The sequence below is a fragment of the Balearica regulorum genome, chromosome 16, assembly GCF_011004875.1.
Source record: "Balearica regulorum gibbericeps isolate bBalReg1 chromosome 16, bBalReg1.pri, whole genome shotgun sequence".
Taxonomy (NCBI): Eukaryota; Metazoa; Chordata; class Aves; order Gruiformes; family Gruidae; genus Balearica; species Balearica regulorum.
In genome coordinates, this window is record NC_046199.1 from 8,776,886 (window position 1) to 8,791,387 (window position 14,502).

The window sequence follows — 14,502 nt, forward strand, 5'->3', positions numbered from 1 at the left end:
GAGCGGGGGGGAGGGGGCGGGGCTCGGCGACGGTGGCCGCGGCGGGACACGGCGGGACCCGCGCGCCGCGACCGTAAGGGGCGGAGCCGGGCGCGGGAGGCGCGCGGCAGGCCTGGGCCCCGTTTGAAGGAAAACAAACCGCAAGGGCTGCCGGGAGTTGTAGTCTCCGCGGCCGCCCCGCCAGGGCTCCGCCTCCCCCGGCGGACTACAGCTCCCGGCGGGCGCTGGCTGCGCCGCGCGGCATGCCGGGACCAGCGGCTGCCTTCGCCCTCGCCTCATGGCCCCCGGGCTACTTCCCCCAGGCCGCGGCGGGAGAAGCAGCACTGCCTGGGCCGGGAGGTCGGTGCGTGACCGGCGTCCTCGCCCCTGGCACAGGCAAACTTGGGCGTGAGGGGTGCGACCCGGGCTGCTGTGAGCAGCGAGAGGAAGGAAGATGTCGACCCCCGCCGCTCCCCGGCTGAGGCTCCAGCTGCTCGCCGTTCAGGACTCGGGTTATGCCCTGAGGCTGTTTCTCCTCACGGAGCTGAACCGCCGTGGGTAGAGCTCGCTGGTGTTCAGACCCAATTCAATGGGCAACGCTTGCTGGTGTGGTGGGCGCCTTCTGCGCGGCCGTTATCGCCGCCGCCCTCGCTGTTTCCCTCTAGCGAGGAGCACCGGGCACTGCAGGCCCGTCCGGCTTGGCCCGCCTCAGCCGGGGACCCCGCTCAGGGCTCTTCCAGGCCATGTGCCAGGCAGCAACGTTAGACAGTTCTACTGTTACCTACATTTTACCGCTTAATAATAACGTAGTTTGTCCAGAGGCTTTTGGGGTTTTTTGAGGAAAAATAACATAAGGCTTTGTAAAACATGAAGTCGCTGAACCCTGCCATTACTTACAAATTAAGAATGAAAGCCAGGCACGTTTTGATAGACGCAATAAATCTTATTGACTTCATTACACATTGTATTGTAGGATCACTTTACATTCCTAGATAAAAGAGATGATACAAATAAATATAAGCTGTAAAACTATGGACAGAACTATTGACAGGTTCTTTGTCTACAGGTTACCTAAGAGAAGGCGGAGATCGGTGTATCTCCAAGGAGCTGTGAGTTCTCATATGGACGGCTGTGCTCGCAGGGAGATCCTCGGGCACTCCGTTTCAAAAAGAAGGGGGGCTGAAGAAGGTAGTAAGTGCCTGGACCACAGAGAGTTAAACCCCCCGCTGCATGGTGCAGCGCAGACAGGACCAGCGTTCCCATTTCAGTTCCATCTGTGCATCTAATTATGGCTTTTGCAGGTTATCTCTTCCAATTTGTGTTTTAACACAGCAGAAACAGACCCACAGGAGTTGCACTGGACTGTTTAAAGCCTGGTGCACCTAAACTATCACAGACAGAAGAGAGGACGGATCTGGGTTTACAGTTATCTCAATGAAACTTGGGAAGCACTCTATGTTCAGTGAAGGCAGACTTACTACACCTAAAAAAAACCCTGAAAACAAGTCTGATCTGTATAACGCATCAGCGTAGCCCAAGATGCTATGACAGAGGTGTGTGTTTTAGAAGATTCAAGCAGCATGCAAATATTTTAAAAAAGGCGCTAGACCTACATTAAGGATTTTTAAAAAGTGCTTTAATTCCTATGCTTCAGTGTGACACGGTGCTTGCTCCCAGAACCAGGGGCTGACTTCTGCTGCATGTCATTTTTTAATAAAAGATCCCATTATACAGATCAGACCAAAGACGAGAAGGATGTTAAACATTCCTATGAAGAAACTATGACCGCATACATTGTCTGAGGGCCTCTTCCAGGAGTCAGCTGGATTTCCTGTCTTTGGCTGTTAACCTGCAGGAAGCCCAGATGGTTCAGATAACACCCAGAGAGGGGCAAATTCGGCAGGAATGTTTCTTAAAAACTTCAACCCAGAGCTCAGTATGTTTTGTACAGCTTATGACAATGTATTTTATCTTAATATCAGTGCCACTGAGTATCCGGTTGAGGGCAAGTCCATTGGAATGAGACTCTAAAAGCTTCTGTAACAATCTGAGATTGCCCATGAATACACTAACCAAATCTCCAACCACAGCTCCGATTTAAATACAATGACTAAATATGTAGTTTTATGCTTTTTCCACCCTATTGAATTTCTTTCACCTTGCTAATGAATTTCTACAGAATTAAAACCAGAGCCTTTCTGACATATTAACCAGCTAGCTTATCAACACTATAACGAGAACAGTTCGGGTTTGCACTGTGATTTCCATGGTACCAGTCCTGCCACAAGGGGAGTTGCCAGCATATGAGTTTAATATAGAATTCCCTATGGAACAGTAGCGACTGAAGAAGAGTGTGTGCATGTGCAGGCACAGATGTGTCTGTGTATGCATTATTCACATACAACATATGTGTACGTGGGTATGTACATATACGTGGTTATATATTTTGTTGCTATTTCAGGTTTTAGACACCCCTTGTTTCATTGCAGTTTTCTGCGCACTTACACCATACAATCATCTTTTTAAATGTCCAAGTACAGAAGATAATGTGCTAGAGAGAAAGAGGGAAGAGAAGGTGACATTATATTATGTAACAAGAACCAATTAAAAGGCTCTCTGTACATAAACAGTGCTTTATAAAAAGAAAGATTATGCCAGGTTTCCACGTTCAGGATGACAGAAATTTGTTAGATGCCTGCTCTCTCAATTATATGCAAACTCCTCTTTCTTCCATCAAAACTAATATATATATATGCATATATGTGTGTGTATATATATATTAATCTTGTGGTCCAGAAAAGCACTCCATGAATCAAAAAGCAGCCGAGTTAGCGTTTAACCGGGCCCGCCTGGGCAGCTGGCTCACCGAGGCACCATGCCCGCAAGATGCAGAGGTGAGCTGTGCTGAGTGTTCGGTTCCTTCTGCTCATGGGGGTCAGACAGAACGGAGTTCTCCAGCCTGGGTGAAGTCCCTCAGCGGATATTTAATGAGCACACAAGGCAGAGTCCACACATCAGAGCATTTCTAAAACCAGGCAAGTCCTCATACACTCACACATGTCAGTCTGGAGGAAGTCATCAGTAGGGGAGAGGAAATAGGTAAAAACATTCACAGGAGGACAGCCAACAGCAACCAGAAAAAGTACCATCCCAAGTCTCAATATACAGTGAACTAAAACTTAACGAATGAGCTGTGAGACACTAGACAGGGACACCTTACTCTGTCCTTAGTGTGGCAGTTCCACCTCCCTCTACCCTGCCACACGAGCCCGCAGCATTACAGTAGCCTGCTTAAGTCATAGGGCAGCTTCGCAAAGAGACCATCAAAAGCAGGAGTTCTTCCTCCCTTTCAAAGTAAACCCCCTGGAATTAATACCAGATTCCATTACTCAGACTTCGGTTACACATGCTTTCACTCCCAGCGGGCTCTGCACCAGCTGGGAGGTGCAAAGGGAAAGCTTCTAACGTGGAACTGGTGAGGCACAAAAGGTACCAAACGCTGAACCTCCTTGGACGCCAAGGGAAGGGACCATACTTACAAGAAGAGTGTGCTCAGAGGCAGCTCCACGTTATGGCGCTTTGCCCTCTACCCAGTTTACAGGGGAGAGCAGAGTCAGCCCCGTGAGCCTGCCAGGAAGATAGCTCTGAGCAAGTGCTACACTTCCTGTGAATGCTGGGAGGTGTGAGAAAATGGCCATGCACCACCTCACAGTTTAAAGACTTCATATGGACACTGGTTTGAAATGCCAAGGGGTAAAGATGGAGGCAAGAGAGAGGAAGAAAGCTGTGGAGCTGGCACTGGTATGCAGATGTATTCTTTGACAAGGTGGTTCCTGTTGGTAGGGGTGAGGTCTGTAGGAGGTCAGTTTAGAGGAGCTCTTACTTATGCCTGTAAACAAGGAAAGGACTTCAGTTTCTATTGCTTCCTTTCTAGAGAGGGCAAAGTTGCTTTCAAGACCCTTTTTTTGTCCTACAGCTCTAAAGGGAGGCACAGCTACCTGGTGGTGAGAACATGCTGACCACTGCCACCCTGCCTGTTCCGACCAACTTCTAAACCCCAAATGATGATGCCAGTCTTTCAAGCAGGAAGAAGAAAAACTATGCACCTAGTCAAGTTTGAACAGATCCTCTGCTTTTTAGCCTCATTTGGTTCTCACTATGGAGCTCTGGAGCGGTGGTTCTGTTGAGATGACTTTCAACTCTGTCTTCTTATTGCCCAACAGCAAAAAAAGCCCAGTGCAGCAAAAGGGCTAGTGCAGAAGGAGAGATGGTGACGCTGTGAGGTGATCCCCATGCTTCCCATTGCTTCTAATACACTTTAACGTACCTCATGCATTTCTGATTTCCTAACTAAAATCTGTTTCCCACAGAGGCCAAATGTTGAATTGCAAGCACGTATCTTCTTGTGGCTCAGTGCACCTGGACTGGCACAAGTCAGTTAAACAGCAAAGAGGCCATCTCCAGGGGAAAGGGGCTGGAGTCTGGCTGGGAGTTCTCTCTGCAGGTTTTTACTTGTCTCTGCTCTCAGAAGGCAAAGGCTGTTCGCGCCCTGGAGAGGAACTGCTGGTTTTACTTTGGAACCAGCCCTCGGGACTGTGGGTAGAGCTGTGAACTATGGGTGCCTGCTGAAGAGGATCCCCCTGATTTCCTTCCAGTTTTAGGCCTGAAGAAGTAAAAATGAAAAAATAAACAAAAAGCCCCAACAATGTCACCTGTTACTCATCAAAATTAATCTTCCAAAAGCTGATTTTTTTTTTAACCGGATTTAGTCTCCAATCAGTCTCAACTTTCTCTTCTGTCCTATGTTCCTTTCTCTCTGCTTTACAGCCAACCTTGCCTTAACTTCGCTGATGAGAAGTGCTGACAAATAGCAACTGTACTTGTACCTCTAGTGTTGGCTAGTCTGCTTACCAAAAGTCCAACTCACCTGGGTTTTGATTTTTTATTTGAAGTGCTCTCAAAGGTTGAAGCATCCACCTGTATCTCATCTTCATCCTGCAGAGCTGCTTCAAGAGCTGCCTGAACTTTGGGAGCAATGGCTGGACCTTCGTAGTCTCTCGTCGTTCGGCTGGGCATGTCAAGTTCCAGTAATACAATATTCTCTGCCTGAGACAGTAAAAGAAGAATCAAAGTCTGCATGTTTTCATACAAATTGTTTCTTTTCCCTCCAGAAGCATATTCTGAAGTACTTTATAAATGTATGTAGGACACTGTAAAAATTTACATCCCATTGAAAAACTAACAATCCTCTGAAATTCACGTTCCCTTGATTGGGAGGGTGAAGACACGAAGGTTGTAACCACATCTGGGCTTACCCTGTACCGAGCCTCTGGACGAATCATCATGGACGTCCTGGCGTGTTGGCTCAGTGGCCTTTTGTATCCTACAGCAGATACCGGTCTTTTCATCATCTGCTGGTTACTGGAGAAAAATACTCAGTCTATTATACACCAAAACCAAAGACTCCTCTTGGAGTTTATGAGCTAAAACATCTGCAAATTCCACACAGAAATATGTTTCAAGAGAGCAGAAACTACCTAGGCTGCATTTGCAGGAACAGCTCTCTACAGAGACAAGAAGATAGTTATCCTGTGTCATCTGCCCCCTGCACAAAGGGGAGGACTTCTACACATTTTTACTATACAGACCACAGGTGCACTCCGCTGCACCCAGCTTTCTAAATTTGCTGTAGAGAACCTTCTGTGTAGAGAGGCAGTATCTAGCCACAGCTCTGACGTGGTTTAGCTTTCCTATCTAAACCAGCAAAGAAATATGATAGGAATTGACTGCTATTTTAATGGTGAATACACTATAACATCTATTTTACATATAATTATTGGGCTCATCTAGAAGAAAAATGCTAATCTTCCAAGAATTCTCCTCACTGTACATTCCTATTTTATTCAACCCACTAAGAGGAATACAATTTTTCATCTTACTGTGCAGCAAGAAGCTATGAACTCTGGAGGGTCATTTTAAATCCTCAAATCAATCCTTCTGGGACTTCTAATTCCATCCCCCAAAAAAAGAAGTACACTCACTCCAGACGGGTTATGGGATGCAGTTTCCACTGGTCTTCCTCTTCATCAAAGAATGATCTGTTCATGATCTTATTCTTTTCTTCCAAGGGAATAAAATTTTCAATAATCAGGTGCCTAGATACAACAACAAAAACGGGAAATACACAAGCAACATAATTAGCAGATTACTTTCTCCACTGCTCCTGTCCCACTGACTTAATACAGCCCTGGAAAAGGAGGAATGTTTTCGTTTTCTCGTGGTTAAATCTTGTTCCGCAAGCATGTGCAATGCAGTCCCTTCATTCCCCAACCAAAGAAACCATCTCTGTTACAGTTAATAGCAGGCAATGAATCGATGGGACTTACTTTAGCTTCAGTTCCCTGGTAAGTTCATTCTGGGTCTGTTCCAGTTCCTGGCGCTCCTTGATGTGCTCTTCTTGGAGATCATGAATCTCTGCCTTCACAGCTTGCAACTTGGAAAATAACTGGAACAGACAACAAGAGCCAAAGCCATAACTTGCCAATATTCCTTTCACTTTCCCACAAAATTTGACTGTATTCCTAACCTATTAGGGAATAATTTTCTTACCTTTTTGAGTTTTTTGGTCTTTATATCCACCTCTTGCTGAAGGGAACTATAGGTCTCCTTCAGCTCTAGTGTTTCCTCATCCCGACTTTCCATCTGTTGCTGGATCTCTCGCTCCCGGCGTTTCTGAAGAACGTGATAGACAATATTAAAGACTACAATTACACTGGCACCTTCAGGCTGACATACATGAAACCAATGCTCAGGATGTTTTTACCTCCCTGGGTTCCAGGGCTTTTGCTTTAGCTTCTAGTTCTTCCTATCTCTTGCATTAGAAATACCAGAAGCATTAACCCTTCTTTGTCTTTATGTAGCTACTAAAATCAGACAGTGTGAATAAGTGCTCAAGCTTCAATTAAAGGAATCAAATGTCATGTTTAGATTCTTTTTTTTTTCCATCAATTCATACTAGTCATTGCACTTAAAGAATCACCAACAGAAAATAAACTTTTAGCACATATTAAAGACCCCTCCTGTGAACTAATGGCTGAACTGTCACTCTCTGAGGTCTCCCAATTCTTTTTTCACTTACAGAGAGCTCCAATCAAGATAGGACATAAATCTTTAACATGAAAAGCTGGAAGAAAACTATTATAAACCTTCTTTACATATTTCATACAATGCCAAATAGGACACAAGTCCTTTCCCCTTCTTTTGAAATTAATGATTGCCATTAAACCAATTTTAAGGTTAACCCTGGGCAAATTTTCTTATAGTTTCTCCTGATACAATGTTTTATAGAAGTTCTGAAGCTAGGCTTTTAATACAAAATAACAAATGTTCTTCCTTGTACCTGTTCTGCGATTTCCTGTCGTTTCTGTTCCAGGATTTTCTGCTGTTCATTGGTGTGATCTACAATATTTTTCCCTCCCACCAGAAGCTTGCTTTCCATTGCCTGAAAGCAAAAACCAAGGTCATAAGCTTCTCTCAGTGACCACAGAATGTAACTTTCTCACATATGGATACAACTTCTTCAGGGCAGCTCCCCTATTTAACACTTTCAAGTCAGCTGCTACAAGAATTACTATTTCTTAAAAGTCCTATAAAACTGTGGGATTAATGAAACAGTAACTTGCTTAGAATTACACCTTGTTGCAATGTGTGGCAAAGCTGGAGAACCAAAATGCATGTTCTCCTGTAAAAAACTTGTTAATGATCTGTAAGAGAATGAAGAAAAATTTGTGCTACAGCTTGTGAAAAGATGTATGATCACATTTTACTGCACTGATTGCTTAAAATCTTACAAGATCAGCACACAAGAACAATGAAACAACTAATGAATATTGAAATAAGTAATTAATGGTGGAAATTTCAACTTCTGTCTACAAATAGTTTATTTTAAAATCTTCCAATCTAACCACAAATCACTATCCTGGAAACTTCTTGTGAACTATCTTTTCAAATTGGGAAACCCTCTATTGTCCCTACATCCTAAAAAAATTACTTTCAAAAAGTATGACAAGGAAGAATCTACCTTGATTTTAGCACTCAACATTTCTGTTGCTTCCTTCTCTCGCCTCAGGTCCTCCATTTTCTTCTCCTTCTCTTTCAGCAGTCTCATCTTTTCTTCTGCTACCAAGCTGTGATCCTCAACTATAGCTTTCTTCTCAATCTCCAGCTTTTCTTGTTGCTCCCTCCAATAGTCATCTTTGTCATCTCCTTCATCCTCACCCTCTTCAGCGTCCTCCTCCTCTTCCCCACCATCTCTCCTCCTTTCCCTCCTCTTTCTTTTGCCAATAGACCGTTTTTCCAACTGTGCCTTGAGTCGAGCAATCTCTTCCTGGAATTCTCGTAGCAGAGCATCCTTAGGATCCTCATTCACTCGCGGCTTGTTCTTGATGTTTTTGGCACGATTGGCGTATCTCAGCGTCGTCAGAGTTTCCTCTACATTGTAAGAGGCAGGGCCTATATTGGCCACCATCACGGTTTTGGCATTGCCACCTAATGAGTCCTGAAGTAACCTGGTCAGCTTTGAGTCCCGGTATGGAATGTGTGTGCTTTTGCCATCTACTAGGGCAGAGATAACGTTGCCCAAAGCTGAAAGAGAGAGATTGATTTTAGTAGCTTCCTTTAACCTTTCCCCCTGTGCTCCAGTCTTAGCTTGCCGCTCGCTGCCTGCAAGGTCTACCAGGTTGAGTTTCCCAACGCGGATGTGATTCTCTCCATCAAGTCCTAACTCGCTGCATTCGATAGTGATGACAAAAATGGCATGAGATCGAGAGCTGTGTTCATTCATGTTGGTGGCACCAACCGAGCGGTTTTGGTTTCCCACATTCATGACATGCTCGATCTCTTTGACACTTTTTGTAACAAAGGAGGACAAATCCTTAACGTATACACCTGTATCTGGCCTCTCCTTTAACTCCAGCCGCTTGGACTGATCCTTTGATAACAAGTCTCTGATTTCTTCTTGGTATATTTCCAAATAAGATGCTCTAACTAGGTATTGCTGATTTTGAGATCTAGAGATGTGGGTGAAGATGTGATCGAACGAATTGGGGATGACCCCTCTTTTTTCAGGATCACCACGCACCCCTTCCATTGTATATGTTTTCCCTGTCCCAGTCTGCCCATATGCAAAGATTGTCCCATTAAACCCTTGCAGAACAGAGTCCACGAGAGGTCTGAAGGTCTCATCGTAGAGTTCAACCTGTTTGGAATTCCAGTCGTACACAGCATCGAAGGTGAAAGTTTTAGGCAGTTCATGAGATGTTCCCCGTGGATTCTTCACTGACACCTGCCCTAACTTGACATCCACATTAACAACTTTTTCATACGAAGCTGTCTTCTCTTTGCTGTTCATTGGCCGGCATCGCACCACCACCCTAACAGACTCAGAGCTCTTTAATTTAGACATGACAGCAGGTCTGTGGCTGGCGTGATCTGACGGATGGATGATCCCGTGCTACAAACCTAAAACAGAAACAAAGGAGGAATATGTGATGGCAGTTTTCTGCAGGTGACAATTTTTCACAGAGCCAAAGATTTGACTCATCTATTCAAGCAGCATTTTATAACCATTAAGTTGCGAGGGATTCTGAAGAATAAAAATAATGTGCAACATGAAAACTTTAAAATGGCCTGAACTGAGACAGTATTATTTTACCAAAGCCTGTCCATCAATCGGTATCATTTATACAAGCTCTGCTGCAAAGAATCCTCATCAAATCACATCTTTGCAGTTGGTAGAGATCCTTTTCTTGACATTTAAAAATAATCATAATGCTTTTAAAACTACTTATAAAAATAATACTATACTTAGCCATTGATTCCCTTCACAGTCAGGCTTTTTGTTTTAAATCTCACACTTTGAAAATCCAGTACAGACTTGCTCTCTCCATATCGCTCAGGCTCATGAAAGGGAATCAGTCAGGTGCTTTGAGTAAGTGCTTCACCTCCCTACCAAAATTCAAGAGACACTCTAAATTATAAATACAGTATTTTCAGTCACCTCTTCTTATGCCTTCTATGTACTGACAAAACCTTCTCAAATTTTTGAGACATTTATATCACAGTCCCCTCACATGTGATGTGATGTGTCATCAGGACCATCCTGCCACAAAAGGTTTAAAACCTATGCCTGGGTTTTCTTAAATGACAGCAGTTCCCTGGAATAGCACCCAAATGGTTTTTTCCTCTTGTGCATTACACTTTTAAAGTCACTTTCTAGAATTCTGTTTACAGAATAATAGATCTTTAATTGCGCTGCAGCAGCTGCGAGGATTCAAGATAAAATCATTAGTTTGTCCATTTCCAAGCATCACATCCCCTGAATATTCTGCATTTCCACACTTGGGAAAACTCACGTTACCTTTCCTTTCTGTCAAGAATCGAATGAAAATAATTGTTACATGAAAGTTTTCGCCCAGTCTTGCGATCTAGCTCACTACAAAAGGAAACAATTAAAGCAGCCAAATGTAGCACAGTCTTCCAACATGTGCGAATATGGTAAAACAAACCAGTAAGGGGAATGAATTACCCCAGTGAGGTGGGCTCTGGAATCAGTGGGCAACAAAGAGGAATATTTCCACCATCTCACTGCAGTGAGGCAAGGGTGTGTGCTGCCACAGGATGCCTGTGTTGTGCCCCACAGAGGGCACTGCTGCAGCCCTGCAAAGCCAGGCCCTTCACACCCCAACATTCAAAGTCACTTCTGGTCCCGCGCTCAACCCAGGGGCACAGCAAGGCCGCTCCCCCCAACTGCCTCTCTTGGCATGCCCACGACCCCAGAACTCCTCGTCTTTCTGTTCCATTTCCAAACTGCTCTGTCAACGTTGATCTTGCATTTGTGTATCATCAGCACACTTAAAACAGAAAGCAGCATTCCCCGCTCACATTCAGCAGAATGGAAAGCTGTAAAGGTGGAGTAATCTACATTATGCCTCATCTAATGCTCAAACAACCAGAGGACATCAGGGTGTGAAGTGGATGCCTGCCAGGATTTACCCTTCTCAGGCTTTTGAAGGTGAGTTTAAGCTCCTTTCATATCACTTCTTATAAAAATTTCATAAAGCACTCACTCCTTCGAGCCCACCCTCCTCCTTCTGTAATGCGATTGCCCTCAGTGAAAGGATCCTGCAAACTAACATTAGTGTCCTCCTCAGCTAGAACTCATGCATCTGCTTTTGCAGGGAACCTGAAGACAACCGTACTTGCTTTAGATATTTCAAGAACAACTGTTCACACAGATCTATGCTATTTTTTTTTTCTCTTTTTGGCAATATACTTTTATCAGGATTTCCCATAAAAGCCAACTCTGCCCAAGCAAGAATCGCTGTTGCATCCCTCAGTTGTTGGCACAACGAGCTGCCATTTAAAACAGAACACAAAGACTGTGTTACTGCTACAGCAACAGCCTTACACGGAAGAGCTAAAAGCCCAGCTTGTGGAATGCCGTGTGATTTCTAATAAGCTTTTTTTAAAAAAAATCTCTTTCAGGAAGAGCTCAGAGATCCTTCTGCCAAATGGAACTAAGTGTAAAACTAATACACACTGGAAACCCCAGGTAGCACTGGCACGCATTCAGTCTGGCCTCCTCAGGACGTTCTCACTGTTTCACTACCAGCTGGATCTGCAGCAACCCGTGGATATCCTTTAATTTATTTTTTACTCGGTAATTGCATGTCACAGGAGAGCTTCTCAAACAAGGTGACAGAGAACTTCAGGAGCCAAGCTAGAGGAGTGAGAAAGGAAGCAGAACATTTCTATCCCAATATCCAGACTGTCAGTCTGCATTACAAAGAACAACACAAAAGCAACATATAAAGATGTTTAAGAATTGTATAGAAACCTCAACATGGCCTTTGGAAGTTCCTTGGGTTTGTGAGGGGAAACTCCTTGCTCCTCACTGTTCCCATGAGAGTGTGTGGTAAATTCCAGGAGGAACATGAGGAACGTGCAGCACTTTGAAACCAGCACAGTGAATTCAAACTGCTACAGGAATTTTGGATCACTACTGAATAAAAACATTTCCCTCCTAAATGAGAACTCCAAATATAGATGACCTTACTGTCTGACCCACAAGGAACATATATTCTATAATACCAATACAGAAAGACTATGGAAATGGGAACAAGTCTTGCAGAAGCATAAAAAGCAACTCTCCCTCTACTCATCAAGAGTTGTTGTATACACAGATACACGCTTCTCCTTCCGTACCTTCCTGAGATATTCCTACAGTTCAAGTTCACAAGAGCCAATTTTTTTTTTTTTGGACAAGCTCACATAACAACTGCTGCTTCATTTATCTGCATTATTACAGTGAATGTTCACATTGGCAAATACTCAAATTAGGTACGAATTCTGAAAAGCACAGCCTTCATTTATTTTATATCATTAACATCCAAAATACTATTTTGATAAGTGCCACTTTGTAAGTGATGCTGACTAACATTAAATGATCAGAATTAAGTTAACCTTTACATAAACTGTTTTTTTTTTTTACAAGAGCATACATTGCCATCCATAGGCTCACTTGGAAATTAAAAGTAAAATATCCAGCGTGTCCCCTCTGCAACAGCTTTGGCAGAGGCATACATTGAACAAAAATTATGTTGCATATTTGCTGTTCCTCTGGGTATGTCTCATCAACGTGAGCTTGATAATCTTTTGACACCTTTCCCCATTTCAATTGCAAGTCTCTTTTTATAGTCACTGCTAAATTATTTTATCCCTGATTTGGGCTATTTTCATAACAACCATATCATGAATCATCTCCAATTATTTTAGCTACTGCTGTGAAGTTTACTGGAAGTGTAACAAATGATGTTTCTTCTCAGACTTACCCAAGTGTGTAACTGAAAAATAAACCCAATTAGTTGGCAGTGTTTGTATTCCCCAGAAACTCCACAGCAATGTTTGAGCTGCCCGGAGTGGCCCGACAGGGATGGCCAGAAGAGCTGGGAAGGCTGCTGTGCCACTGGCTCTTCTTCTACAGGGAGGGGGCTTCATTAATTAAATTAGTTCAGCCTAAAGTGACTTGGACCAGAGTCAAGGTCAAGGTTGAGACAGATGTGTTTGAAGATGTGCTCCAGATGACCAAGAGGGGAGGGGGGGCAGAAATCCAAGCATTTTTGTTTCTTTCAGTCAATACAAGGTTGTGCCTAAAGAAAATGAGCAATGCCACAACCTGAACGCAAGCTAAGGTAACCACTTCTCAGAAACTTTCAGTAGTCAGGACCTGAGAGCTCGGCCGGCCGTGCCCAAGGAGCGCTACACTCCTGCTGGGCACATGTCACTTATCCCATCCGCCTCTGACATACTGAAGTCCTGAGGCCTCTCCACTCCCTGGCTTAAGCTTAAAGATCTCAGGAAGATTTTCTTGGTATGCTGCCTAAACCCTTCCCTCACGTCTCTCTGCATATCCCCAGGTACCACTTAAAAAATTCCATTGTGTTCTTGCACTTTAAATCTTTCAAATATTTGTGGGTTCATAATGCCTTGGCTTAATTGCTTGTGTCTTTTACTCCTTCATAAGCCAACCATCTCTTCCATGGCTGTTCTCCTCCAACATCCCTGCCGAACACGCTGCGGACCAAACAGGACATCCCTGGTGCTGGAGCTGGGCCGGCGAGTGCCACCTCTGCCACAGCGTGCCTTCTGCTGCCAGGGCACCGCACGCCCCGATTTCACTTACCGCCTGTGGTCACCGCCATCAGCACGGCACCCCACGGGTGTCCCCCTCCCCCGGGGAGGCGGCGGGTATGGGACCCCCGCTCCAGCTGGGACCCTGAGTTCATTTCTGGCTATGGGTTCACCCGAGCATCACCCGCCGCCCTCGCAGCCGTGACACCGGGACCAGCGGGGATGGGGTGGTAGGGGCACCCCGGACCCCCAGCTCGAGGGACGGGGACAACGGGCCGTGCCTGAGGTGAACCACCCGCCCAAACCGGGTCAACCCGCCCGCGGCCTCGCCACAGACAGCCTGACAGCGGGCAGGGCCTGCCGCCTCCCTCGCTCGCTGCCCCAGCCGACAAACGGGCAGGCGAGGCCGTACCCACGCGTGCAAACACAGACGGCCACAGGGCAAGCGGGTGCCCCGGCCTGTCACACCCGAATGGCCACCGGGTGCCGGCGGACCGTCCCCCGGGGTGAGCGCCCCGGCAAGCTCCTCAGAGCGGGGCCCCGTCGTCGCCCCGCTACCCGCGCGTGTGCGTTCGCACACGCGCGGGTGGCGGGGCGACGACGGGGCCCACGCACACGCGGGTCGGACCGGGCGGACTCACCTGCGCCGTCACCATGGAGCCGCGCGGCCGCCTCCTCCCGCGGTACCGGAAACAACGGTGAGGCTCCACCCACCCACCCACCCCCCCGCCTCTGACGCACTTCCTTGGCAACGCGCGCACCCGTCTCCACGCCCGCACTTCCGTAGCGACCGGCCTCGGCGGCGCCGCCGCCGCCGCATCCCGCCGCCATCGG

General features: G+C 45.8%; 1 protein-coding gene across 2 annotated transcripts; it reads right to left on the reverse strand.

The window, feature by feature from the left end:
* Positions 1-2,938: 2,938 nt before the first annotated feature.
* On the reverse strand, positions 2,939-14,380 carry KIF3B (kinesin family member 3B). 2 transcript variants are annotated; one of them, XM_075768352.1, is made up of 9 exons: positions 14,310-14,380; positions 8,060-9,498; positions 7,379-7,480; positions 6,589-6,711; positions 6,366-6,484; positions 6,021-6,134; positions 5,295-5,400; positions 4,907-5,085; positions 2,939-4,642 (listed from the first exon to the last, which is right to left on the reverse strand). In XM_075768352.1, exons 2-9 carry the CDS (start codon positions 9,440-9,442, stop codon positions 4,549-4,551), a joined length of 2,220 nt encoding a protein of 739 aa, XP_075624467.1. In that variant the 5' UTR covers positions 9,443-9,498; positions 14,310-14,380; the 3' UTR covers positions 2,939-4,548. The 2 variants fall into 2 exon arrangements, with proteins under 2 accessions (XP_075624467.1, XP_075624468.1); XM_075768353.1 differs by having other exon boundaries at positions 3,745-3,868.
* Between the last annotated feature and the right edge of the window lie 122 nt (positions 14,381-14,502).

What these genes read in the sequence shown, in the direction of transcription:
- KIF3B (XM_075768352.1), bottom strand. Translation starts at nt 9,442, where the DNA reads ATGTCTAAATTAAAGAGCTCTGAGTCTGTTAGGGTGGTGGTGCGATGC. An exon ending in ACCAGGGAACTGAAGCTAAA is followed by an intron (nt 6,135 to 6,365) that starts GTAAGTCCCATC and finishes TGTTGTATCTAG; the next exon opens with GCACCTGATTATTGAAAATT. An exon ending in AATAAAAAATCAAAACCCAG is followed by an intron (nt 4,643 to 4,906) that starts GTGAGTTGGACT and finishes TTACTTCTTCAG; the next exon opens with GCCTAAAACTGGAAGGAAAT.